This window comes from Rhodnius prolixus, unplaced genomic scaffold, assembly GCF_049639745.1.
Source record: "Rhodnius prolixus isolate KJV_2025 unplaced genomic scaffold, Rpr scaffold_6, whole genome shotgun sequence".
In the NCBI taxonomy this organism is placed as follows: domain Eukaryota; kingdom Metazoa; phylum Arthropoda; class Insecta; order Hemiptera; family Reduviidae; genus Rhodnius; species Rhodnius prolixus.
In genome coordinates this window covers 40475137-40502965 of record NW_027411634.1, presented here as the reverse complement: position 1 = coordinate 40502965, position 27829 = coordinate 40475137, and the positions used below count along the sequence as shown (strand labels likewise).

The window sequence follows — 27829 nt, the reverse complement described above, 5'->3', positions numbered from 1 at the left end:
GAGAGGTCGAAACTCCAGGAGGTGATTTAGCAGCTCAAATGCAACAAAAAATATTCTGTTCACTTTGGGCCCGATTCTCAATAGTGTCCAAGATATTTGCATTTTTAACTTTTCTGGTCGATATTCGCGTTTTTTCCACCATAAAAACGGCCGTAACTTTTCTATCCTTTATCCTACAACAAATCTGCTTTTTCCAAACGAAAGAGCATTAAATTTCCTATAAATCTGCTTAATACAGAGCCTCAAAACGATTCTTATAACAATGAAATTTCTACTTTAATGTCTAAAAAAATTCTTTATCGATGATTTTTGTTAAAATTTTCAACTGCATTTTTTCAATGATTAATGAATCAAGGAGTCACCCAATTACAGGAAAAGTTGTGCATTTATTGAGCTTCAAGACCATATGGATTTTTTTTTGTTTTTAATAAAACCCTACCCCGAACCGAGGGGTGTAAATGCAGAAAACTGGAATTTTGCGTAACCCACTTTTCACTACTAATTTACTCAAATGTCAATTTTTGGAGAAGGAACAAAAAGAAAAGTAACCATTTTAGTTTTTAACAATTATTATTTAATAAAACGGAAGTAAAAAATACGGTAGCAATAAAACACATTAGTAATAAAATACAATAGGTAGGTGTCTACCTAAAATCCATACAAAAAATTGTTCGAATGATTCCAATATGGAAGTTAAAAATGCAAATATCTTGGACACTATTGAGAATCGGGCCAAAGTGAATAGAATATTTTTTGTTGGAAATAAGCTGCTGAATCACCTCCCGAAGTTTCGACCTCTCCACCCCTGTCTAAAGAAATAAGGGGCGGATGTTGGTACAGTGGTTACCAACACCCACGATAATCTACCCAATTCTAATATTTCCTCTTAACCAAATCTATAAAGAAAATTACCAAATCAATACAGATTTTCAGACCCAGAGTTTCATTGTCAATGGAAAATAGAATATTCCTACTATTTTTGGAGACACAGAGTTTATACTAATATTTTATTCTTGTCTACTCTGTAGGATATTGTCCCGTATAGCCAAATATGTCAGATTTGATTTCACGCTAGTAAGAACAATAAAACTTGGATAATCTGGATTTTCCCAACTGTCACCTTGAAATGTAACAAATAAGAAAAATTGTAAACAAGAAATACGTATCAAATTTCTTCTCAACCAATGAGATGGTCAAAGTTTTAGTGATTTATTTTATTTGACTTTTACGTGAGTGGAAATATCGTACTTGATTGGTTGAAATTCAATTCTGAGAGGAAGTGGGGCGTATCTTACCCACCTTCCGTTTCATAATATTAGTGTAATGTACGGTCCATAACATTTATATAACATTAACGAGAAGTAAATTAGTTGATTTGGAAAAGCTAATTTCCTGGATTAACTTTGCAGTTTTCCAATTATCTCTAGGATTGGATTAGTTTCCATGGTCATGTATATCCATTGCCAAACTTTTATTTGGAAATATTTCCACAGAAATGATTTAAGGGTAAGTCGTCATGATAGCCGAGCGGTTAGAGGCGAGACCCTTCAAAGCTAAGATGTATTGTTGGTTACTGGTTCGATTCCCGGGGTCTAGACCTTCGATTTTATTTAATGGTTAATATGAGAAATTTATAGTAAAGTATGTTAGGCGGTTATAGGCTAGACCCGCAAAGCTAAGATGTATTGCGGTACTAGTCTAGGCCTTGGATTTTATTTAATGGTTAATATGAGAAATTAATAGTAAAGTATGTTAGGCGGTTATAGGCTAGACCCGCAAAGCTAAGATGTATTGCGATACTAGTCTAGGCCTTGGATTTTATTTAATGGTTAATATGAGAAATTTATAGTAAAGTATGTTAGGCGGTTATAGGCTAGACCCGCAAAGCTAAGATGTATTGCGATACTAGTCTAGGCCTTGGATTTTATTTAATGGTTAATATGAGAAATTAATAGTACAGTATGTTAGGCGGCTGTAGGCTAGTCCCGCAAAGCTAAGATGTATTGCGATACTAGTCTAGGCCTTGGATTTTATTTAATGGTTAATATGAGAAATTAATAGTACAGTATGTTAGGCGGCTGTAGGCTAGTCCCGCAAAGCTAAGATGTATTGCGATACTAGTCTAGGCCTTGGATTTTATTTAATGGTTAATATGAGAAATTTATAGTAAAGTATGTTAGGCGATTATAGGCTAGACCCGCAAAGCTAAAATGTATTGCGATACTAGTCTAGGCCTTGGATTTTATTTAATGGTTAATATGAGAAATTTATAGTAAAGTATGTTAGGCGATTATAGGCTAGACCCGCAAAGCTAAGATGTATTGCGATACTAGTCTAGGCCTTGGATTTTATTTAATGGTTAATATGAGAAATTAATAGTACAGTATGTTAGGCGGCTGTAGGCTAGTCCCGCAAAGCTAAGATGTATTGCGATACTAGTCTAGGCCTTGGATTTTATTTAATGGTTAATATGAGAAATTTATAGTAAAGTATGTTAGGCGATTATAGGCTAGACCCGCAAAGCTAAAATGTATTGCGATACTAGTCTAGGCCTTGGATTTTATTTAATGGTTAATATGAGAAATTTATAGTAAAGTATGTTAGGCGGTTATAGGCTAGACCCGCAAAGCTAAGATGTATTGCGGTACTAGTCTAGGCCTTGGATTTTATTTAATGGTTAATATGAGAAATTTATAGTAAAGTATGTTAGGCGGTGATAGGCTAGACCCGCAAAGCTAAGATGTATTGCGGTACTAGTCAAGGCTTTGATTTTATTTAATGTTTAATATGAGAAATTTATAGTAAAGTATGTTAGGCGGTGATAGGCTAGACCCGCAAAGCTAAGATGTATTGCGGTACTAGTCTAGGCCTTGGATTTTATTTAATGGTTAATATGAGAAATTTATAGTAAAGTATGTTAGGCGGTTATAGGCTAGACCCGCAAAGCTAAGATGTATTGCGGTACTAGTCTAGGCCTTGGATCGTATTTAATGGTTAATATGAGAAATTTATAGTAAAGTATGTTAGGCGGTTATAGGCTAGACCCGCAAAGCTAAGATGTATTGCGGTACTAGTCTAGGCCTTGGATTTTATTTAATGGTTAATATGAGAAATTTATAGTGAAGTATGTTAGGCGGTGATAGGCTAGACCCGCAATACGTTTTATCTCTCTTTTTTCTGACTCAAAAGAATCAACAGCGTTCGATTTATACCATTCTTAAAAAACTAATTTAATTTTATTTTAAAAATAGATTAAATTAAGCTAGTAACAGAATTACAAATTTTGTCAAGCACCAAAGAATTTAATTATGGCCGTTAAGTGGAATCTAAATTAAGAAAATTACTACGCAAATTGAAATTTAAACTAAAATAAAAAAAAAACAATCTACAGTCCATCATTAAAGTAGTAATAATTTTGTATTTTTATTATTACAACAGCTGATAATAAATTTATATTTTCAATTATACACAAACAATGGCGGGCCGTAGTTAGGGGAAGCTAAAAATTTTAATAGAACTAATAAATAATGATTTTTAAAATGTTTCTTTTTCGCTGCGTCAGCGTTTAATTAACTGACAGCGTAATTTAATTTATTTATAAATTCTCTTATTGCATTACTAAAAGAGATAAAGAATTTAAGATTGTCTCAAATTTTTGAAACTAAATTCCTTTAACCGGAAAATGCCACTATTCTCGCAGAGTTTTCATGATTTTCTGAAAACTTCGTATTTAAAAGTTCAAGCTTGCTGATCTACAACTTCTATTGTTTATAACTTTTTCCCTAGAATTCTTTTTCAGGGCAGTTTTTTTTTGTAGGGCAGGATATTGGGAAATATTGCACCTCTTTTAAAGTGTTAATTTACGTCTTTGTACTTTTGTACGGTTTTAGAAACTTCAAATTTAAATAAAACATAACTTTTTTTTACAAAACGTTTCTAAATTGCTGAAATTATTAAGAGCTGTAGAATGACTGAAATGATGGGTACTTGTTGATTTATGTACGTTTTAGCGTTTAATCAACCCTTATACTTGACTTTTTAAAGTCGCCACGGTAGCCGAGCGGTTAGAGGCTAGACCCGCAAAGCTAAGATGTATTGCGGTACTAGTCTAGGTCTTGGATTTTATTTAATGGATAATATGAGAAATTTATAGTAAAGTATGTTAGGCGGTTAGAGGCTAGACCCGCAAAGATAAGATGTATTGCGATACTAGTCTAGGCCTTGGATTTTATTTAATGGTTAATATGAGAAATTTATAGTAAAGTATGTTAGGCGGTTAGAGGCTAGACCCGCAAAGCTAAGATGTATTGCGATACTAGTCTAGGCCTTGGATTTTATTTAATGGTTAATATGAGAAATTTATAGTAAAGTATGTTAGGCGATTATAGGCTAGACCCGCAAAGCTAAGATGTATTGCGATACTAGTCTAGGCCTTGGATTTTATTTAATGGTTAATATGAGAAATTAATAGTAAAGTATGTTAGGCGGTTATAGGCTAGACCCGCAAAGCTAAGATGTATTGCGGTACTAGTCTAGGCCTTGGATTTTATTTAATGGTTAATATGAGAAATTAATAGTAAAGTATGTTAGGCGGTTATAGGCTAGACCCGCAAAGCTAAGATGTATTGCGATACTAGTCTAGGCCTTGGATTTTATTTAATGGTTAATATGAGAAATTTATAGTAAAGTATGTTAGGCGATTATAGGCTAGACCCGCAAAGCTAAGATGTATTGCGATACTAGTCTAGGCCTTGGATTTTATTTAATGGTTAATATGAGAAATTTATAGTAAAGTATGTTAGGCGATTATAGGCTAGACCCGCAAAGCTAAGATGTATTGCGATACTAGTCTAGGCCTTGGATTTTATTTAATGGTTAATATGAGAAATTTATAGTAAAGTATGTTAGGCGATTATAGGCTAGACCCGCAAAGCTAAGATGTATTGCGATACTAGTCTAGGCCTTGGATTTTATTTAATGGTTAATATGAGAAATTAATAGTAAAGTATGTTAGGCGGTTATAGGCTAGACCCGCAAAGCTAAGATGTATTGCGATACTAGTCTAGGCCTTGGATTTTATTTAATGGTTAATATGAGAAATTTATAGTAAAGTATGTTAGGCGATTATAGGCTAGACCCGCAAAGCTAAGATGTATTGCGATACTAGTCTAGGCCTTGGATTTTATTTAATGGTTAATATGAGAAATTAATAGTAAAGTATGTTAGGCGGTTATAGGCTAGACCCGCAAAGCTAAGATGTATTGCGATACTAGTCTAGGCCTTGGATTTTATTTAATGGTTAATATGAGAAATTTATAGTAAAGTATGTTAGGCGATTATAGGCTAGACCCGCAAAGCTAAGATGTATTGCGATACTAGTCTAGGCCTTGGATTTTATTTAATGGTTAATATGAGAAATTTATAGTAAAGTATGTTAGGCGATTATAGGCTAGACCCGCAAAGCTAAGATGTATTGCGATACTAGTCTAGGCCTTGGATTTTATTTAATGGTTAATATGAGAAATTAATAGTAAAGTATGTTAGGCGGTTATAGGCTAGACCCGCAAAGCTAAGATGTATTGCGGTACTAGTCTAGGCCTTGGATTTTATTTAATGGTTAATATGAGAAATTAATAGTAAAGTATGTTAGGCGGTTATAGGCTAGACCCGCAAAGCTAAGATGTATTGCGATACTAGTCTAGGCCTTGGATTTTATTTAATGGTTAATATGAGAAATTTATAGTAAAGTATGTTAGGCGGTTATAGGCTAGACCCGCAAAGCTAAGATGTATTGCGATACTAGTCTAGGCCTTGGATTTTATTTAATGGTTAATATGAGAAATTAATAGTACAGTATGTTAGGCGGCTGTAGGCTAGTCCCGCAAAGCTAAGATGTATTGCGATACTAGTCTAGGCCTTGGATTTTATTTAATGGTTAATATGAGAAATTAATAGTACAGTATGTTAGGCGGCTGTAGGCTAGTCCCGCAAAGCTAAGATGTATTGCGATACTAGTCTAGGCCTTGGATTTTATTTAATGGTTAATATGAGAAATTTATAGTAAAGTATGTTAGGCGATTATAGGCTAGACCCGCAAAGCTAAAATGTATTGCGATACTAGTCTAGGCCTTGGATTTTATTTAATGGTTAATATGAGAAATTTATAGTAAAGTATGTTAGGCGATTATAGGCTAGACCCGCAAAGCTAAGATGTATTGCGATACTAGTCTAGGCCTTGGATTTTATTTAATGGTTAATATGAGAAATTAATAGTACAGTATGTTAGGCGGCTGTAGGCTAGTCCCGCAAAGCTAAGATGTATTGCGATACTAGTCTAGGCCTTGGATTTTATTTAATGGTTAATATGAGAAATTTATAGTAAAGTATGTTAGGCGATTATAGGCTAGACCCGCAAAGCTAAAATGTATTGCGATACTAGTCTAGGCCTTGGATTTTATTTAATGGTTAATATGAGAAATTTATAGTAAAGTATGTTAGGCGGTTATAGGCTAGACCCGCAAAGCTAAGATGTATTGCGGTACTAGTCTAGGCCTTGGATTTTATTTAATGGTTAATATGAGAAATTTATAGTAAAGTATGTTAGGCGGTGATAGGCTAGACCCGCAAAGCTAAGATGTATTGCGGTACTAGTCAAGGCTTTGATTTTATTTAATGTTTAATATGAGAAATTTATAGTAAAGTATGTTAGGCGGTGATAGGCTAGACCCGCAAAGCTAAGATGTATTGCGGTACTAGTCTAGGCCTTGGATTTTATTTAATGGTTAATATGAGAAATTTATAGTAAAGTATGTTAGGCGGTTATAGGCTAGACCCGCAAAGCTAAGATGTATTGCGGTACTAGTCTAGGCCTTGGATCGTATTTAATGGTTAATATGAGAAATTTATAGTAAAGTATGTTAGGCGGTTATAGGCTAGACCCGCAAAGCTAAGATGTATTGCGGTACTAGTCTAGGCCTTGGATTTTATTTAATGGTTAATATGAGAAATTTATAGTGAAGTATGTTAGGCGGTGATAGGCTAGACCCGCAATACGTTTTATCTCTCTTTTTTCTGACTCAAAAGAATCAACAGCGTTCGATTTATACCATTCTTAAAAAACTAATTTAATTTTATTTTAAAAATAGATTAAATTAAGCTAGTAACAGAATTACAAATTTTGTCAAGCACCAAAGAATTTAATTATGGCCGTTAAGTGGAATCTAAATTAAGAAAATTACTACGCAAATTGAAATTTAAACTAAAATAAAAAAAAAACAATCTACAGTCCATCATTAAAGTAGTAATAATTTTGTATTTTTATTATTACAACAGCTGATAATAAATTTATATTTTCAATTATACACAAACAATGGCGGGCCGTAGTTAGGGGAAGCTAAAAATTTTAATAGAACTAATAAATAATGATTTTTAAAATGTTTCTTTTTCGCTGCGTCAGCGTTTAATTAACTGACAGCGTAATTTAATTTATTTATAAATTCTCTTATTGCATTACTAAAAGAGATAAAGAATTTAAGATTGTCTCAAATTTTTGAAACTAAATTCCTTTAACCGGAAAATGCCACTATTCTCGCAGAGTTTTCATGATTTTCTGAAAACTTCGTATTTAAAAGTTCAAGCTTGCTGATCTACAACTTCTATTGTTTATAACTTTTTCCCTAGAATTCTTTTTCAGGGCAGTTTTTTTTTGTAGGGCAGGATATTGGGAAATATTGCACCTCTTTTAAAGTGTTAATTTACGTCTTTGTACTTTTGTACGGTTTTAGAAACTTCAAATTTAAATAAAACATAACTTTTTTTTACAAAACGTTTCTAAATTGCTGAAATTATTAAGAGCTGTAGAATGACTGAAATGATGGGTACTTGTTGATTTATGTACGTTTTAGCGTTTAATCAACCCTTATACTTGACTTTTTAAAGTCGCCACGGTAGCCGAGCGGTTAGAGGCTAGACCCGCAAAGCTAAGATGTATTGCGGTACTAGTCTAGGTCTTGGATTTTATTTAATGGATAATATGAGAAATTTATAGTAAAGTATGTTAGGCGGTTAGAGGCTAGACCCGCAAAGATAAGATGTATTGCGATACTAGTCTAGGCCTTGGATTTTATTTAATGGTTAATATGAGAAATTTATAGTAAAGTATGTTAGGCGGTTAGAGGCTAGACCCGCAAAGCTAAGATGTATTGCGATACTAGTCTAGGCCTTGGATTTTATTTAATGGTTAATATGAGAAATTTATAGTAAAGTATGTTAGGCGATTATAGGCTAGACCCGCAAAGCTAAGATGTATTGCGATACTAGTCTAGGCCTTGGATTTTATTTAATGGTTAATATGAGAAATTAATAGTACAGTATGTTAGGCGGCTGTAGGCTAGTCCCGCAAAGCTAAGATGTATTGCGATACTAGTCTAGGCCTTGGATTTTATTTAATGGTTAATATGAGAAATTTATAGTAAAGTATGTTAGGCGGTTATAGGCTAGACCCGCAAAGCTAAGATGTATTGCGATACTAGTCTAGGCCTTGGATTTTATTTAATGGTTAATATGAGAAATTAATAGTACAGTATGTTAGGCGGCTGTAGGCTAGTCCCGCAAAGCTAAGATGTATTGCGATACTAGTCTAGGCCTTGGATTTTATTTAATGGTTAATATGAGAAATTAATAGTACAGTATGTTAGGCGGCTGTAGGCTAGTCCCGCAAAGCTAAGATGTATTGCGATACTAGTCTAGGCCTTGGATTTTATTTAATGGTTAATATGAGAAATTTATAGTAAAGTATGTTAGGCGATTATAGGATAGACCCGCAAAGCTAAAATGTATTGCGATACTAGTCTAGGCCTTGGATTTTATTTAATGGTTAATATGAGAAATTAATAGTACAGTATGTTAGGCGGTTATAGGCTAGACCCGCAAAGCTAAGATGTATTGCGATACTAGTCTAGGCCTTGGATTTTATTTAATGGTTAATATGAGAAATTTATAGTAAAGTATGTTAGGCGGTTATAGGCTAGACCCGCAAAGCTAAGATGTATTGCGATACTAGTCTAGGCCTTGGATTTTATTTAATGGTTAATATGAGAAATTTATAGTAAAGTATGTTAGGCGGTTATAGGCTAGACCCGCAAAGCTAAGATGTATTGCGATACTAGTCTAGGCCTTGGATTTTATTTAATGGTTAATATGAGAAATTTATAGTAAAGTATGTTAGGCGGTTATAGGCTAGACCCGCAAAGCTAAGATGTATTGCGATACTAGTCTAGGCCTTGGATTTTATTTAATGGTTAATATGAGAAATTTATAGTAAAGTATGTTAGGCGGTTATAGGCTAGACCCGCAAAGCTAAGATGTATTGCGGTACTAGTCTAGGCCTTGGATCGTATTTAATGGTTAATATGAGAAATTTATAGTAAAGTATGTTAGGCGGTTATAGGCTAGACCCGCAAAGCTAAGATGTATTGCGGTACTAGTCTAGGCCTTGGATTTTATTTAATGGTTAATATGAGAAATTTATAGTAAAGTATGTTAGGCGATTATAGGCTAGACCCGCAAAGCTAAGATGTATTGCGATACTAGTCTAGGCCTTGGATTTTATTTAATGGTTAATATGAGAAATTAATAGTACAGTATGTTAGGCGGCTGTAGGCTAGTCCCGCAAAGCTAAGATGTATTGCGATACTAGTCTAGGCCTTGGATTTTATTTAATGGTTAATATGAGAAATTTATAGTAAAGTATGTTAGGCGGTTATAGGCTAGACCCGCAAAGCTAAGATGTATTGCGATACTAGTCTAGGCCTTGGATTTTATTTAATGGTTAATATGAGAAATTAATAGTACAGTATGTTAGGCGGCTGTAGGCTAGTCCCGCAAAGCTAAGATGTATTGCGATACTAGTCTAGGCCTTGGATTTTATTTAATGGTTAATATGAGAAATTAATAGTACAGTATGTTAGGCGGCTGTAGGCTAGTCCCGCAAAGCTAAGATGTATTGCGATACTAGTCTAGGCCTTGGATTTTATTTAATGGTTAATATGAGAAATTTATAGTAAAGTATGTTAGGCGATTATAGGCTAGACCCGCAAAGCTAAAATGTATTGCGATACTAGTCTAGGCCTTGGATTTTATTTAATGGTTAATATGAGAAATTAATAGTACAGTATGTTAGGCTGTTATAGGCTAGACCCGCAAAGCTAAGATGTATTGCGATACTAGTCTAGGCCTTGGATTTTATTTAATGGTTAATATGAGAAATTTATAGTAAAGTATGTTAGGCGGTTATAGGCTAGACCCGCAAAGCTAAGATGTATTGCGATACTAGTCTAGGCCTTGGATTTTATTTAATGGTTAATATGAGAAATTTATAGTAAAGTATGTTAGGCGGTTATAGGCTAGACCCGCAAAGCTAAGATGTATTGCGATACTAGTCTAGGCCTTGGATTTTATTTAATGGTTAATATGAGAAATTTATAGTAAAGTATGTTAGGCGGTTATAGGCTAGACCCGCAAAGCTAAGATGTATTGCGATACTAGTCTAGGCCTTGGATTTTATTTAATGGTTAATATGAGAAATTTATAGTAAAGTATGTTAGGCGGTTATAGGCTAGACCCGCAAAGCTAAGATGTATTGCGATACTAGTCTAGGCCTTGGATTTTATTTAATGGTTAATATGAGAAATTAATAGTACAGTATGTTAGGCGGCTGTAGGCTAGTCCCGCAAAGCTAAGATGTATTGCGATACTAGTCTAGGCCTTGGATTTTATTTAATGGTTAATATGAGAAATTTATAGTAAAGTATGTTAGGCGGTTATAGGCTAGACCCGCAAAGCTAAGATGTATTGCGATACTAGTCTAGGCCTTGGATTTTATTTAATGGTTAATATGAGAAATTTATAGTAAAGTATGTTAGGCGGTTATAGGCTAGACCCGCAAAGCTAAGATGTATTGCGATACTAGTCTAGGCCTTGGATTTTATTTAATGGTTAATATGAGAAATTTATAGTAAAGTATGTTAGGCGGTTATAGGCTAGACCCGCAAAGCTAAGATGTATTGCGATACTAGTCTAGGCCTTGGATTTTATTTAATGGTTAATATGAGAAATTTATAGTAAAGTATGTTAGGCGGTTATAGGCTAGACCCGCAAAGCTAAGATGTATTGCGATACTAGTCTAGGCCTTGGATTTTATTTAATGGTTAATATGAGAAATTTATAGTAAAGTATGTTAGGCGGTTATAGGCTAGACCCGCAAAGCTAAGATGTATTGCGATACTAGTCTAGGCCTTGGATTTTATTTAATGGTTAATATGAGAAATTAATAGTACAGTATGTTAGGCGGCTGTAGGCTAGTCCCGCAAAGCTAAGATGTATTGCGATACTAGTCTAGGCCTTGGATTTTATTTAATGGTTAATATGAGAAATTAATAGTACAGTATGTTAGGCGGCTGTAGGCTAGTCCCGCAAAGCTAAGATGTATTGCGATACTAGTCTAGGCCTTGGATTTTATTTAATGGTTAATATGAGAAATTTATAGTAAAGTATGTTAGGCGATTATAGGCTAGACCCGCAAAGCTAAAATGTATTGCGATACTAGTCTAGGCCTTGGATTTTATTTAATGGTTAATATGAGAAATTTATAGTAAAGTATGTTAGGCGATTATAGGCTAGACCCGCAAAGCTAAGATGTATTGCGATACTAGTCTAGGCCTTGGATTTTATTTAATGGTTAATATGAGAAATTAATAGTACAGTATGTTAGGCGGCTGTAGGCTAGTCCCGCAAAGCTAAGATGTATTGCGATACTAGTCTAGGCCTTGGATTTTATTTAATGGTTAATATGAGAAATTTATAGTAAAGTATGTTAGGCGATTATAGGCTAGACCCGCAAAGCTAAAATGTATTGCGATACTAGTCTAGGCCTTGGATTTTATTTAATGGTTAATATGAGAAATTTATAGTAAAGTATGTTAGGCGGTTATAGGCTAGACCCGCAAAGCTAAGATGTATTGCGGTACTAGTCTAGGCCTTGGATTTTATTTAATGGTTAATATGAGAAATTTATAGTAAAGTATGTTAGGCGGTGATAGGCTAGACCCGCAAAGCTAAGATGTATTGCGGTACTAGTCAAGGCTTTGATTTTATTTAATGTTTAATATGAGAAATTTATAGTAAAGTATGTTAGGCGGTGATAGGCTAGACCCGCAAAGCTAAGATGTATTGCGGTACTAGTCTAGGCCTTGGATTTTATTTAATGGTTAATATGAGAAATTTATAGTAAAGTATGTTAGGCGGTTATAGGCTAGACCCGCAAAGCTAAGATGTATTGCGGTACTAGTCTAGGCCTTGGATCGTATTTAATGGTTAATATGAGAAATTTATAGTAAAGTATGTTAGGCGGTTATAGGCTAGACCCGCAAAGCTAAGATGTATTGCGGTACTAGTCTAGGCCTTGGATTTTATTTAATGGTTAATATGAGAAATTTATAGTGAAGTATGTTAGGCGGTGATAGGCTAGACCCGCAATACGTTTTATCTCTCTTTTTTCTGACTCAAAAGAATCAACAGCGTTCGATTTATACCATTCTTAAAAAACTAATTTAATTTTATTTTAAAAATAGATTAAATTAAGCTAGTAACAGAATTACAAATTTTGTCAAGCACCAAAGAATTTAATTATGGCCGTTAAGTGGAATCTAAATTAAGAAAATTACTACGCAAATTGAAATTTAAACTAAAATAAAAAAAAAACAATCTACAGTCCATCATTAAAGTAGTAATAATTTTGTATTTTTATTATTACAACAGCTGATAATAAATTTATATTTTCAATTATACACAAACAATGGCGGGCCGTAGTTAGGGGAAGCTAAAAATTTTAATAGAACTAATAAATAATGATTTTTAAAATGATTCTTTTTCGCTGCGTCAGCGTTTAATTAACTGACAGCGTAATTTAATTTATTTATAAATTCTCTTATTGCATTACTAAAAGAGATAAAGAATTTAAGATTGTCCCAAATTTTTGAAACTAAATTCCTTTAACCTGAAAGTGCCACTATTCTCGCAGAGTTTTCATGATTTTCTGAAAACTTCGTATTTAAAAGTTCAAGCATGCTGATCTACAACTTCTTTTGTTTATAACTTTTTCCCTAGAATTCTTTTTCAGGGCCGGTTTTTTTTTGTAGGGCAGGATATTGGGAAATATTGCACCTCTTTTTAAAGTGTTAATTTACGTCTTTGTACTTTTGTACGGTTTTAGAAACTTCAAATTTAAATAAAACATAACTTTTATATACAAAAGTTTCTAAATTGCTGAAATGATTAAGAGCTGCAGTATGACTGAAATGATGGGTACTTGTTCAGTTATGTACGTTTTAGCGTTTAATCAACCCTTATAATTGACTTTTTAAAGTCGCCACGGTAGCCGAGCGGTTATAGGCTAGACCCTCAAAGCTAAGATGTATTGCGGTACTAGTCTAGGTCTTGGATTTTATTTTAATGGTTAATATGAGAAATTTATAGTAAAATATGTCAGGCGGTTATAGGCTAGATCCGCAAAGCTAAGATGTATTGCGGTACTAGTCTAGGTCTTGGATTTTATTTAATGGTTAATATGAGAAATTTATATTAAAATATGTCAGGCGGTTAGAGGCTAGACCCGCAATGCTGAGATGTATTGCTGGTTAGTGGATTCGATTCCCGGGGCCAAGGTCTTGGATTTTATGTAATAGTTAATGTAAGAAATTTATAGTAAAGGATGTTTGCTAATCGCCTCCGTAACAACACCTAATTTGGTAGTTGGACGTAAAGCCTACCTGAAAAAATAAGCAATTACTTTACTTTAAATTGGTGCCAGGAGCATATTTCAATGCAGAGCCGCCCTATGGACAGTGTTCTCTCGTTACAGACAATACTGTCGCAACACCGGACAGTGAGCTGCAATCAGCTAGCGGCAAGAAAAAAATCTACGTTCCAGCAGCTGGATTCCAGTAATATTTTATTCCAGACTCCAGTTATTTACTACATTATTCCCCTACCCTAAAAATAAACCATATAAATTTGATTTTGAATTGATTATTTTAGTTGAGTTGGTTGTTCAGGGTAGAAAGAGAATGGAGCACGGATTTAGTAGTTCCCCGAGGGTCTCTGGAAGGCATCGGGTGTAGCAGAAGTTTAGGAAGATGAGAATGAGAGAGTCAGCCAATGGGATGAGTCGTTGCTCCACCTCAAACCTCCCTGGTTATAATGAGAATACACCCTTTCCCCAGTACGTCGCTCCTCACACTCACTCCTTCTGCTAGGCTTTCGTGTACTTAGTACAAGACTTTAGAGGGCAAGGGCAGACTGATTGGAGATGTAAAAAGGGAATGTCTAATTCCAAGCAAAAAGGGTTGTTACAACGGCCGGGGGGGAAGTAAGTTCGGCGGGCCGGAGATGGCCGACCCTAGACCGAACTTGGACGAAGCTCGCGTATAACTCTCCCCTTAGACGAGTTAATTAGTAGAATTAATAAATATTTGCCCGTTGGCTTTTGGGATAGAGAGATTGTTTAACGGGCAAAAGGGTATAACCTCCCCTTGGTTATAGTGTTGATGAGAATCCCCAGCTACATCGTAGTTAAAGTGGAGGTCAAAGAGGAAGCCTCTATCTCAGTTCTGGACCAAAGCAAACGGCCTCCTCCGGATTCTTCATTTAAAATATTCTCTTGCTTTTTCCTTTTTTGGGCCTCAACCGAAAAGAACTCCGTTCTTCACGATGTTCTACACAGAGGGGTAAAGTCCTCCCAAACAATCTCAGCCTCCCCATCCCACAAAAGAAGATAACTAATTGAGAAACCATTTGTGCGTAATTGGTAGCATATTTATACACAGAAGCTCCCGCAAAAATTAAAAAAAAGCGGTTAAATTGAACAGTCCAGGGGTTTTAAATTAATAAAATTACGTATTCATCGGAGTCTTTCGCCGTCCGGTCTTTGGGGAAAGACATTCTCAGGGCTTCCAAAGAGACCAAAATAGGGTGTTCTTTCCCCCCCCTTTGAAAATAGTAGTCACAGCTACCCTGCAGTCTCAACATTAACCCCTCACCAATCCTTTTCTACTCTGCAGCATCCTTCCTCATTGCCAATCTAAGTTATTATACACACAGAGAATAATTATTTGGGAGCTTCAAAGTTAAATAAGGAAAGGATTTTTAGTAATTAACATTGCATCACTGGTGGCTGATGATAATGATTGATGTTGTTGTTGTTGTCATCATCAACGTGCCCACCAAGTATTTCATCCAGGTACTGTAGTCAGATGGCTCAGATCATGAATACAAAATCGTGCTTTTACAATATATAACCACTTAGAGGGGAGGTTATGTTCTAGTTGATGCCAAAGTCACGTGTGTTCCTCAATCTACAGAATATCTTCTTCCCTTAATCCTATAATCAAGCCACAATCATGAAGGTATTACAAAGGTAAAAGATGGTGAAAGATATTCAAAAAGAAATACGTCAAAGGATCTATTAAAAGAGTAAATTAAAGATCAATAAGAGGATAAATGAAAACCTCGGTCAAAATTGATTTTTCTTAGGTTAGCAGTCAGGAAATGCTAAGAAATATTTTCATAAGAATAAGTACAAGAAAATTTTCCAGCAACCACTAAAACAAAAGGCGAGGTTTTCAAAGATTTAAAGTTTCAATTTTTTGGAAACATTTAATTCTTATCGTCACTAAATACATATAAGGCGCCACGGTAGCCGAGCGGTTAGAGGCTAGACCCGCAAAGCTAAGATGTATTGCGGTATTAGTCTAGGTCTTGGATTTTATTTAATGGTTAATATGAGGAATTTTATAGTAAAGTATGTTAGGCGGTTAAAGGCTAGACCCGCAATGCTAAGATGTATTGCGGTACTAGTCTAGGCCTTGGATTTTATTTAATGGTTAATCAAAGAAATTTACAGTAAAGTATGTTTGATAGTCGGCTCCGTTCACGACACCTAATTTGGTAGTTGAATGTAAAGCCCGCCTAAAAAAATGGGCAATTACTTTACTTTACTGTACTTTACTTATCGTTTACAGCTTAATACTTCACAATAAAACAACATTTAAAGCAACAAAGTGTGAAGAAAAATTCATACTACGAGTAGCTCACTAACAAAACGACAACTCAATTCACAACAAAGAGACACAGTAATTTTTTCTTGAACTCGGAAACTCTCAACAACTCAATTTACCCCTTTTATTATATTATTTAAGAAACACGCGTTTACGGTAGAGGAAAAGTTTATGGAGAATGAACAAATTTGGAGAAAAACAAAGAAATTGAATATAGAAATCTGGAACAGTGGTACTTCCGTGCTGATAGATTTCCTTCCTTAAATTTTTGTCTATTTCCTGCAGGGGGGGTATACAAACAAAATATATCCTGCGAGTTTTCAATATTTGACCGAGAATCTTCAGTACATACGTACAAACATTTTTTTAAATAAAAGAATATACTTTTAAAACTTTTCTTTTCACTGTAATTCTAACAAAAGCAACCATTAACTTTAGTATTCGTCACTAAGTGGTGTGAGTGAGTGAGACAGAGTGAGAGAGTGAGTGAGAGAGGAGACGATAGAGGAAGACCCTTCCCTCACTCCGAACACAATGATTAAGCGATGTTTGGCTAGGAAACGTTCAATTGCTCCTGTCGTAACTTGCTTGGAGGTTAGTTTGGAAATCCTACAGCGCATGAAAAGAGAAGACCGGACCCTTTTCTGGTCCTAAGATAACACCAGATGTACTAACATTGCGCTCAGGGAGGTCACAAACATAATTGGATTCAAGTGGCAACAAGAATTTTCAAGTGGTTATGGATGACCGGGGTTCGCTTCTGCTATGCCCCGTTTTTTTTTTTTTTTTTGAATATTTTCTTTTCTGTATTTCTAATTATAGTTTCTACAGTTTAGCTTGTCATCTGTGTTAACGATGTCTGAATGAAAAAAGAAAAATATTTAATGACGTGGAAAGATGATTGTGGAATCAAACGGAAACCAATAGCGTACTTTCCCTCCCCCAAAGCTAAAGCCTTCCCAAATGATTTACGAAAAGCTTAAACTGGTAAACTGCCATATTTTCTAAACTTCCTTTAACATCACCTAAAAGACAAACGGTTTGGTTGTTTTAGCACATTTCCCAACGATCTGTGGCTCTTTCATGGCGGCTAGGGTCTTTAACTTTGAAGCATTTTTTGAATATCAAATGTTTTAAAAACGCTTAGGAAAAGTTTATAAGATCTCACCTTTGAAATCTAATTTTCCATGCGCATGAAATCCATGAATAAGAAAATATGGTAAATAGCAAAAGGGAAAATTAATTAATTAAAAAAAAAGTATGAAAAATTTTCTCATTTTCCTTGGGAAAAATGAAAAACAAGATAGTATAAGAACATGATGAGAAAGGAAGGAGGAAAAAAGTAAAAGGTTACACAGAGGGTGATTTCGATCAAAACAACCTGGCTGGGGAACCCCCCAGAGTTGGAGGCGGCAGCGGAGAGAATTCGCTACGGCTCTTCACCATTGACGCCAACCAAAGTTGGGCTCTGGAGAGGATGAGTTGGAACTGTATAGGGGCGAACCCAGTGTCGATATTATCCGCCGCCCTCGTCCTGCTTGGACCTAATGAACAAGGGCCGCCTTGACGGATTGAAAAACTTGTGGTTGACTCCCCATGCCCTTAAAAGTCCTGGGAAAGCACCCCTCCTCGAACAAGCATGCGACGCCTTCTTTTTTCGCCCTGAATCTCTCTCTCTCTCTATGCCTCTCCAGTATCTCCCATCTTGGACACACCCTTGGTATATCCGGGACGACATCATCCTTCATCCAAAGTTCTGGTAGAGATTTGTTAAGGATTGGAGTATAGGGATCCATTTGGAAAGTTGGGACATCAGCTTTTAACCAAGTCCATACGGGGGGGGGGGGGAATGGGAGCAATATCCGCCAAGGAGAGACGCCAGTGGTGACGCTGACCTCTCAAAGATCCAATCTGGATTTAATCGTGCATCCAGCAGAACACCAGATTGGTACTCTTAAGGCACAATATCCGGTAATGGGAAAATGGACACACTCTTACTATATACTTAACTCTAAAACGGCCCTCCTAAACATTATTTTTAAATTAAGTAAAGAAATGCCTAATTTTTTTTGTTTTAGATGGACCAACTACTGATCAGGTATCATGGACGGAAGTGTCTAGCAAAAATACTTTACTATAAATTTCTTATATTGACCATTAAATAAAATCCAAGACCAAGTCTAGTACCGCAATACATCTTAGCTTTGCGGGTCTAGCCTATAACCGCCTAACATACTTTACTATAAATTTCTCATATTAACCATTAAATAAACCAAGGACTAGACTAGTACCGCAATACATCTTAGCTTTGCGGGTCTAGCCTATAACCGCCTAACATGCTTTACTATCAATTCCTCATATTAACCATTAAATAAACCAAGGACTAGACTAGTACCGCAATACATCTTAGCTTTGCGGGTCTAGCCTATAACCGCCTAACATACTTCACTATAAATTTCTCATATTAACCATTAAATAAAATCTAAGACCTAGATAAGGGGGAATCGAACCCACTAAACCAACCATACATCTTAGCTTTGCGGGTCTAGCCTCTACCGTGGCGCCTTATAAATAGCTGCCTAACTAACCTCCTCTTATAAAATGTATTAAATTCAAATTGAATATTTTGACGATTCTCTAGAAAGTAACAAAACAATATCTAAATTGCCGGTCTTGCACAAGAGCAACACTTTAGGTTGTCTGGTGTATGTCTAATCTACCTTTCTCATGAATGTTTTACACAGGTAATAGAATTGTACAATATACTGAAACGGCACTTGATAGAAGATTTTTAACTTCATCCTGCTTGTTCGAAAAAAATCGACCTACAAGTTTCTTTTGAACACAAATCAATGAATCAAAGGTTAAAATCAATGGTACAATTTTCAAAAAAAAAAAAAATACTGTTTTCGGAACTCATACGACTTACTTCCGGTTTAACACCTACTTCCACAATTCGAAACAAAAATGAGCGAAAGCGTACGGCTCTTTTCCTAAATTTCTATATTTATTCTAGCAGCTAGAAGTGGGTGGTTGTACTTAGTTTAGAATTAGAATCCCTAATTGGTCGGCATTGTACTTAAAGGACATTGTGCTCTAATTAACTGCCTTCTTTCTATCCCTACCAACCAACATACAGACAGACACAAACCGAGCGAGCAAAATAAGAGAAGCACAACTTCACTGTTTCTCTCCCGCGCTCTCTTTCTCTTTCTTTTTTTTGTACTATTTGTGCGCATGTGTGAGATTATGTTGGCATATGTAATGTAAAGGTTGTATTCGCACCAGCTGCTTGCTTTTAGTACTTCTAATACTTAGGGGTTTTTGTAGGGTCGGCTGTTGGTGGAGGGGTTTTTGTAGAAAAAGATCACTTACAGTACACATGTGTTAATTAATGGTTGTAAGACAGATTAGTTGAACATCACGTTACAAGTGATATATATGTTTGAACCAAAAAAGAAGTGATATGTAATCAATAAAATTCATTGATACTTGATAATTATTCCTTAAATTGATGGATTGAATATTTTATCTATATTTTTTTTAATACGTGGAATTATTTTTAATTATTAGAAAATTTTAATTACTAAAATTGTGAGCATAAAAAGGGCCTGTCACAGTTCACATCAAGTTATTATTATTAAAAATGTAGCACAGCTGATTTATAACGATCGGTCAGGTGTTCTCTTGTTGCGATATTGCTTACGAGCTCATTACTGCTGTTTTTAATGAGGTTGCTCTAGTGGATATTTTTAAATATTAACAAGCTGGAAAAAAAGGGAAGTATTTAAGTTTTTTGTTTCTTTTTTAATTATTAGGAAGGAGATATTTAGTGGGGACTTCAACGTATTATGAAGTCCTAGAAGTCCATCATTAGTACTCCTTTCTTCAAGGACTTTTTTTTTGGAGAGGAAGAGGTCAGAAATTTTGAGAAATACCATTTCATGAAACTTTCCTTCGAATTTTGAATAAATTTCCCGCATTAAAGGAACTTCTAAAGGGAAGCGTCAATATTCCGGAACTCCTGCTAAAAGTAATCTGGAGTGATCCCAGTTTTAGAGGCATATTTAACCATTCATTCACTCACTATCCGGTTCGACAGTCCTTAAAGCAGGACTCCAGTTCTACGGCCTTAAGGCGCCGCCATCTTCTTACGTCCAACCATCCAGCGAAGGTCTTCTTCCACAGCCATCTAAGTTGAGGGCGCGCCTTCGAATTCTTCTTCTGCCTCCTGAAAGTTTTCTTTTTTTCAGTTTTCGGGGCACCCTTCCCCGCAGGCATCCTCCACCATGTGTCCCAATTCCCTTCTCAATCTCCCTCCCGTTCTTTATTTGGGCGACTATGTCTTCTGGTTCTCCAAACAATTTCATCAATTACAAAGTTCTTTCTTAACCATTCATTATAAGTTTGAAATATAACCTTAGAGGGGAAGCCTTCTTCAGACTCTCCTCGGGAACTGCCCTAAAAATGAATTTTCCCTAGAGCAATGATAAATGTAAGCGTATACAACGCCGAGAGGTTATAGGCTAGACCCGCAAAGCTAAGATGTATTGCGGTACTAGTCTAGGCCTTGGATTTTATTTAATGGTTAATAAAAGAAATTTATAGTAAAGTATGTCAGGCGGTTATAGGCTAGACCCGCAAAGCTTAGATGTATTGCGGTACTAGTCTAGGCCTAGGATTTTATTTAATGATTAACATGAGAAATTTATGGTAAAGTATGTTAGGCGGTTATAGGCTAGACCCGCAAAGCGAAGATGTATTGCGGTACTAGTCTAGGCCTAGGATTTTATTTAACGGTTAATAAAAGAAATTTACAGTAAAGTATGTTTGCTAGCCGCCTCCGTCCACGACACCTAATTTGCTAGTTGGACGTAAAGCCTGCCTTGAAAAAATACAGGAAGTTTACTGAGACCCCCTAGGAGCCACTTTCAAGAGAATCTCAAAAGCGTGTGAATAATCAATTTGAATAAAGATGCACTTCCGGTATAGTAATTGCCTTAAAACTCAGAAATTTCAGCCACAAATTTAACCCTTCTTAACTGTAAACTCGAGATAGACTCGTACATTACCCAAAAAATGGCACTTTAGAGCAAATGTCTAACCAAAACCCCAATTCCGGAAGTATAGATCTACGTGTATTAGCACCAACTTTAAAGGTAATCTTGGGAGCCAATTTCTTGAGAAAATCTTTAAAAAAAACTGGGAAATTTATTTAGTAAAGTGGGTACTTCTGGTGGACGAATTATGACGCAACATCTTATTACAGCATCTTTTATTAGCACTTACACGAAATATAAAATTTTAATTTTCTGTGATTTATCGTATATTTGTACTCATAGAAACCAATTTTTGGGGACTCAGGGGTACCTAAGAATGGATACTTCCGGTACAGACTAAAAGTTCGAAAACCTCCACGATTTCAATGCCTTATCGTACTTACTAAAGTAAGAAAAAGTAATGAAAAAAAAAACAAAACATAACAGAATTTAAAATAAAAGTCAATCTATAGGTGAGAAACGGTTAAGGGAATACAGTGTGGACACTCGCATGACTTCCTGTTACTACAGTTTACGTCATTAATTCTTGTTTGAAACTCGCAATTTGTACCAAAAAGTAGTTTCACTTCAATATTATACACGTTCTCGTTTTTAAAAATATTATTTTACAAAAAAAAAAATATTCAAATCGGGTGAGTTAAACGTCACTTCCGGTGAGCTATTTTTTGTTTTTAATTTTGAATATTTAATTCATATTTAATAGGTCCATAAATTACACTAAACTGGGACAATAGAGGAATTGTCGGAAATGTCATTAATCGAATTACCCGCAAAAAAAAAAATACGTCAAATAAATGCTGACATGAGCGCGCTACCGGAAACTGGAGGATTGAATTGGAAACTATTATAAAGGCGCTGTAAACGCATTCATCCAATCAGTTTGACAGTTGGGATTGATCCCCTTCTCCTCCCCTAAGGGCACTCTTACCCCGGGCCGCCCTTTTAAGTTAAAGTAAGGGTTTTTGCAAGTAACAGTGCTCTCCTTTTAGTGAGTTAAGTTGTTGGCTGCACTTTGCGCTTCATCTGAACTTTGTTGCCAACGTTTCCTTCCTTTATCGGGCCGGGCTCTCCTCCTCTAGCCGCATGCTCTTCCTGTTTCTCTCTCTCTCTCTCTCTCTCTAATACATACACACAAATAGATGCTCTAAAACTACTACAGAATCATCACGGAGAGAAACATGATTTTTCACTATGACGCAATTAGCCGTAACCAAACATTAACACCAAAAAGCTCAACATGGAAATCCATTTTATGCCAAATCTACCACCTCAACTACAGTGTGAGGGTAGGCGAGAATTTTTTTTAAAAAAATCTGTTTTTTCTAGAAAAAACAGATTTTTCTTTTTTATTTTTCTGTACCAATTTCCATTTAGTTCACAAAACTGTTACTCGACAGCTGTAGATTTTTCAATTATTATTATTATTTTTTAATCTTTTATTGCAATTTACCACTGCAACAGTTGTTGCAACAAGCAAATATGGTGAAAGAGAAAAGAAATAACAGGAAATCATGATTGGAGAAGGCACCCAGTGGTATCACTCCAGTAACGTGCTCAGCTACACTGCTCTCACGATGAGAGAAGATCACGAGGCCATCTTCTCTTCAATCTCCTTAAGAGGATTACCTGGTAATGAGGAGGAAGATAGGATGTTCTATGAGAGGGTTAGGATGAGCTGCTGTAGAGGGAGTGAAATTTGAAGAAACGAGTGTTAGCAAGATCTGTAATGAAAGGGATTTTGAGGTCATTATGGATAGTGTGAGGTTAGATACAAAGAACGGAGCGTTAAGAAGTTTTCTGAAGTATTTTTGGACTGTAATGCCGGGAGGCGTAGTGAGTTGGAACGCTTAGTCGATCCCCATACTTCGATGCCGTAAGACCAAATTGGCCGCAGTAACAGTAGATAATTATTTAAAAAACTATTTTTAATGATCTACGTAATGAAATTCTCTTAAAAACACGAAAACATTAACCCGAAAAAAAACATCACAAATTTGGTACAGCAAAAAGTACTTCCGTCTGCCTGACCCCCCAGATACTTCCGTTACAAACAACAGCCTATCATCGGACATTGGAACTGTAAGAGGTTTATAGGAAGAGAAAAACTAAAGGCCGGCCGCTGGATTCGAATCCAAGATCCACTAAATGGTGGAAATCTTAACGTTCAGTTTATTTCATGCAAGGCATTTTTTTTAAATTTTCATCTCGAGACCTTAATACGGGTCACTTCCGGTGAAAATTGTATCTCTAAAATTTAACGTGATCGCACTAATTCCTCTTACTAAGTAGTGAGCGGTAGTTAAAAATATATAAATTTATAAATAGAAAAAAAAATAAGTAGTTATCAAAAAGCAATATTCTTTTTCAGGTGTCTGTACGTACGTATATCTGTCTACGCGTCTACGAAACAAAACCAGCGCAGACTGATAAAGCGAGGTAGTACAGCAGTGGGGGCAGACATATTCCCCTCTTGGTAACAGTTAATGAAGGCGATGTGTTCGGTGACCGGCTCCCAGAATGCGCTCTAGTTAATATAGTTAATAATGATTAGTTAGTGCAGTCAGAGACACACACACACACTTCTGTCATTAACTATTCGTATAGTTTAGTTAAAACTCTTTACTTTGTACAGGTGTGCGTGTATGTGTGTGGGCGTGTGTATTAACAAAATTGGCGACAATGTAGTAGTTACTGAGCCTAACTGCAGTTAGTTAGAAACAGTGGCCCTTCCCGTGCAGCTAGACTGTGCTAGTGTGTAAAACAGGACATGTATCTGTCTCTGCCCGTTGGGTGACTCCATTCTAGTTATATTGTTAATTACAGATCGTTAGCGCGGCTAGTGAAGGCCTCTCTATTCCACAGTGCTGCCTCCAATCTGTCTCTACCGCCCCCAAGCAACACACACGCACACACTCCCAAAGACTGACACAATCAACAATAATTATAAAAAAACAATTCTTTGAAACTTATCACTTTATTTTTAATATATTTTATAAAACGCATTAAACTTAAAAATTTCTATTTCTTTAAAAACTACTTTTTTATTAAACTGATACAGCGCAAAAAAAAAAAAAATTGTCCGGTGATGCGACAGTGTTGTCTGTAACGAGAGAACACTGTCCGGAGGCCGCCGGCAGTGCACTGAAAAAAGCTCCGGGCGCCCAATAACCTTAGATGTTGACGCGCCTTAAATCATAATAATAATAATAAAAAAAAAAAGGTGATAAGCCCATACATTACACGGAAATGGGACGTTAGAATCAGTCCAGCCTCCATTGCTTATGTTTCCCGAAACAAGAAAAAATTTACGTCCTCTCCTCCTCTTTGCGTAGATTGCAATGAGGAGGATGATTTCAGGACATATAATAATGATATGTCCACGTTATGTGGTAGTTAAGGAAACGAATGTTTGACGACATTTACAGGTATTTAGATGCACCATTTCGCTGCGAAGACATAATATTTTCCACCCAACATCTAGGTGCTTAAATCTGTAGCAGAGCTAGCAATGAAATATGCATGTATTTAAAAGTTATAGCCGATTAGAATGAATGCAAGAAAATGATTAGAGAAGGATTACGTGATTTTAATTTCGGTTAAGCTCGTATAAGGACGGCAGGAATATAGAGTACTGATCCATCCATTAGCTGTAGTTTATGTAAATAGTTGTGTATAGTAGAGGGATGAATGTGTGAAGCGAATGTATTTATAAGTAAGAATGGAGAGTGAGTGATATTCTAGTGATAAGCACGTAGAAGATGCTGGCTGTAGGGCGATAAGCCAATGCCAAAAATAAAAGAAAAATCTATACCTACATAAATTTGCCCAGAAATCTCTCTACCAGACTCCAGGAATCAGGACTTAGGTGGTCTAATTAGTGGACACCCCTTTGGATCGGTAGGCTTTCCAGCCCAACTTTATGGACTCTAATCTGATCAGTTGACCTGACAGTGAGTTAGCTGTCACTGAATCGGAAGTAGCACTTATTGTTTTGGTTTTTTTTTCCCCGGCCCCCGCAGTTTCCGTAAACTGCGTATTTTCCTTACCAAAAAATGTCAATCGATTTCTTTGTAGCCAAAAAAATTTCTGATCCTACTACTTATAAAAATTTTCCAACATGGATTAAACGTATTGCTTTATATAAATACCAAGTTTTCAGAAAAGTGACGTAATCGGAAATTCTTTATTTCCTAAAAAGATTTGTTTTAGGCGGGAAGAAAAATTTTGGAAGGTTACAGTGCTGAGAAATTGTTTACATTAAATGGGTCGTTTTAATGTATGTCGTAATCTAACAAGAATATTAAAGCTAAAGTAAACATTCCAAGTTTTATTAAAAATGATATAAATGATTAATTGTAATAAAAAAATTTTTTTGATTGCCACTAGATTTCATTTTTTTTAATTAATTCATTAAAAGACGAAGAAGAAGAAGTCACTTTAATTAAACTTTTAGGTAATAAAGTAATAAAAGATTTTTATCAAATATAATGAAAAAAGTTCTTCAATTTTCGTCAACAAAAAAGAAAAAGAAAAAGTAAATTAAAAGTAACAAAAAAACAAAAAAATAAAATAAAATATCGATCAATCAAGTTGATGAGTTTGAAAAAGTGGTTTATCTGCTTCACAATTAATTAGATTCTTTCCTTTGGGCGTGAAAAACAATATCAGCTGGACAAAATAATTAAAATATTTAAAAAAAAAAAAAGTCTGCAAGTATTCAGCCACAACGTAAAATCTAAATCATCGTTCAAAACAACAAAACATGTTACCAACAACTACCAACAGCTGATTGCAAGTTTGTAAACAAGCTGGTGATTTAGAGAGTTCGAGAACAAATAGTCTAGTTTCATTCCCCATAATCTATCCATAGGTTCCCCTTGGTTCTAAGGAAGCTATGGGGGACCTTAGATCGAACTATTCTTACTTCTACAACAGGGGGGGGGGGGTTCTGGAGAAGTCTTTACTTTAAAGGACTTGTGAGAGAAAAATCAACTCTGGCCACCTAGAAAAGGTTCATCAATAATGACTTAAGGGTTTTTGATGAGATGGATTTGTGACACTATTTGTATTTAGCGTACCCCCAAAATGAGCAAACTGGAGCTGTATTTCATTGTATTCGAGTAAAAACTGACGTTAGGAGACATAATACGACTCCCTGGAGTTTGGCTTTTTCCAGCTATTGCCTGAAGATGACAAATTAGGACCTGCAGATCTAATAAATTGATCTATTTTGGGCATACTTCAATGAATCCTTGATACAAGCTCAAATTTACGGATTGCTAACTTTGAAATAAATCCAAATATTTAAACCCAAAATAGACTAAACGATTTTTTGGGGGGAGGGGGCAGAGTGAAGATTAAGTGACAAAAAAAAAGGAGGTGAGTCTATCCTCGGAAATCTGGTTGAAGTTGCTGAAGACTTTTCATTTCTTTTTACACTGAAACTTCATTTCTTCAGTGTTGAGTGTACTCAGGCGAATTTTAGGAACAAATCTCCAGCTTCTTGAAATGCGAGTGCTGATTGGTCAAAGTCTGTACAGGGTGATAACAAGGATCATTTGTTTAAACGGATATCCTTTACAACTCCTGCATGAAATGATTCCTGAGGAGAACGTCTTAACATGATTAAATTTTTAATCACACGAACAGATCCAGATTGTTTTGAGAGTAAATCAAGCTCAAAGGGTCTTTTGAGTTTAAATTTGAGAGTAAATCAAGCTCAAAGGGTCTTTTGGTTTAAAACTGAACACCTTTATAAGGACCAAACAATCCAGATTGTTTTAAAAGTAAATCAAGCTCAAAGGGTCTTTTGAGTTTAAAACTGAACACCTTTTTTATGGGCACCCTTAAATATTCCTGCACCATTAACATCAATCAAAGCACTGTGAGGCACAAACAGGGGTAAACAACTGATCGATCTTAGATATGTCTAGAATCTTTGGTTATCTATTATTTCCTTAAAAAATTAAGATTAAAATTTACCTGATTGTGTTACTTGTCCAGGATTGGTTAATCTATTTTCACTGGTGGTGATCATTTTCTTTTTATTGCTGATTTTTGAAGGCCTTTCAAAAAAACAAAATTGGCCGATAACACAAAATTTGAATTTAAAACAAACTAAATCGAACTAAAATTTAAGAAACAAAAAATATAAACAAACACAAAACTGGTGAATTCTTGTTTCTTGGTTTCAAAAAAAAAAAAAAAAAATGTAACTTTGTAAACGAATAAAAAATAATAAACTCGGAGTGTTTACTAATAATCCGGTTTGTTGTTATTTAAAAATGAAAATACATACAACGTTAAACACATGTTCTGCACAGTATGAACATTGCTTGGACACTGAGCGGGTCTTTTTTAAAGGGGAACAAGTAACGAGTGCTAACAGCAAAGCGGGGGACGGTTCTATAGCGTTGCCACTGGTAAGGGTCCCTAGAGTGGGGAGAAAATGGTCGAGCCTGCGCAATAGAGATGGTAACTTGACGGCGCGTGCCGTGTTCCCCTACTTCTTCCACCCCGCCGCCCTGCCCTAAAAACCATCCCCTCCTGAGGGCGAGCCGTTTCTCTCCAGTCTCATACCCCTTAAACATTGCAGCCACTAAATGAGATTACTTTTATACCCAGCCTGGGTTTCTGTTCGCCCATTCCCTCTAGTCA

General features: G+C 35.6%; 1 protein-coding gene across 1 annotated transcript in view; it reads right to left on the bottom strand.

The window, feature by feature from the left end:
• The window catches only part of LOC141460490 (LIM domain only protein 3-like), a 239128-nt gene extending 211545 nt beyond the window's left edge, over positions 1–27583 (bottom strand). The window contains exon 1 of the mRNA XM_074140523.1: positions 27155–27583. Within this exon, the coding sequence (XP_073996624.1) occupies positions 27155–27209 (55 nt within the window). The 5' untranslated portion in view covers positions 27210–27583. The remainder of the gene's footprint in view (positions 1–27154) is intronic.
• Positions 27584–27829: the final 246 nt, after the last annotated feature.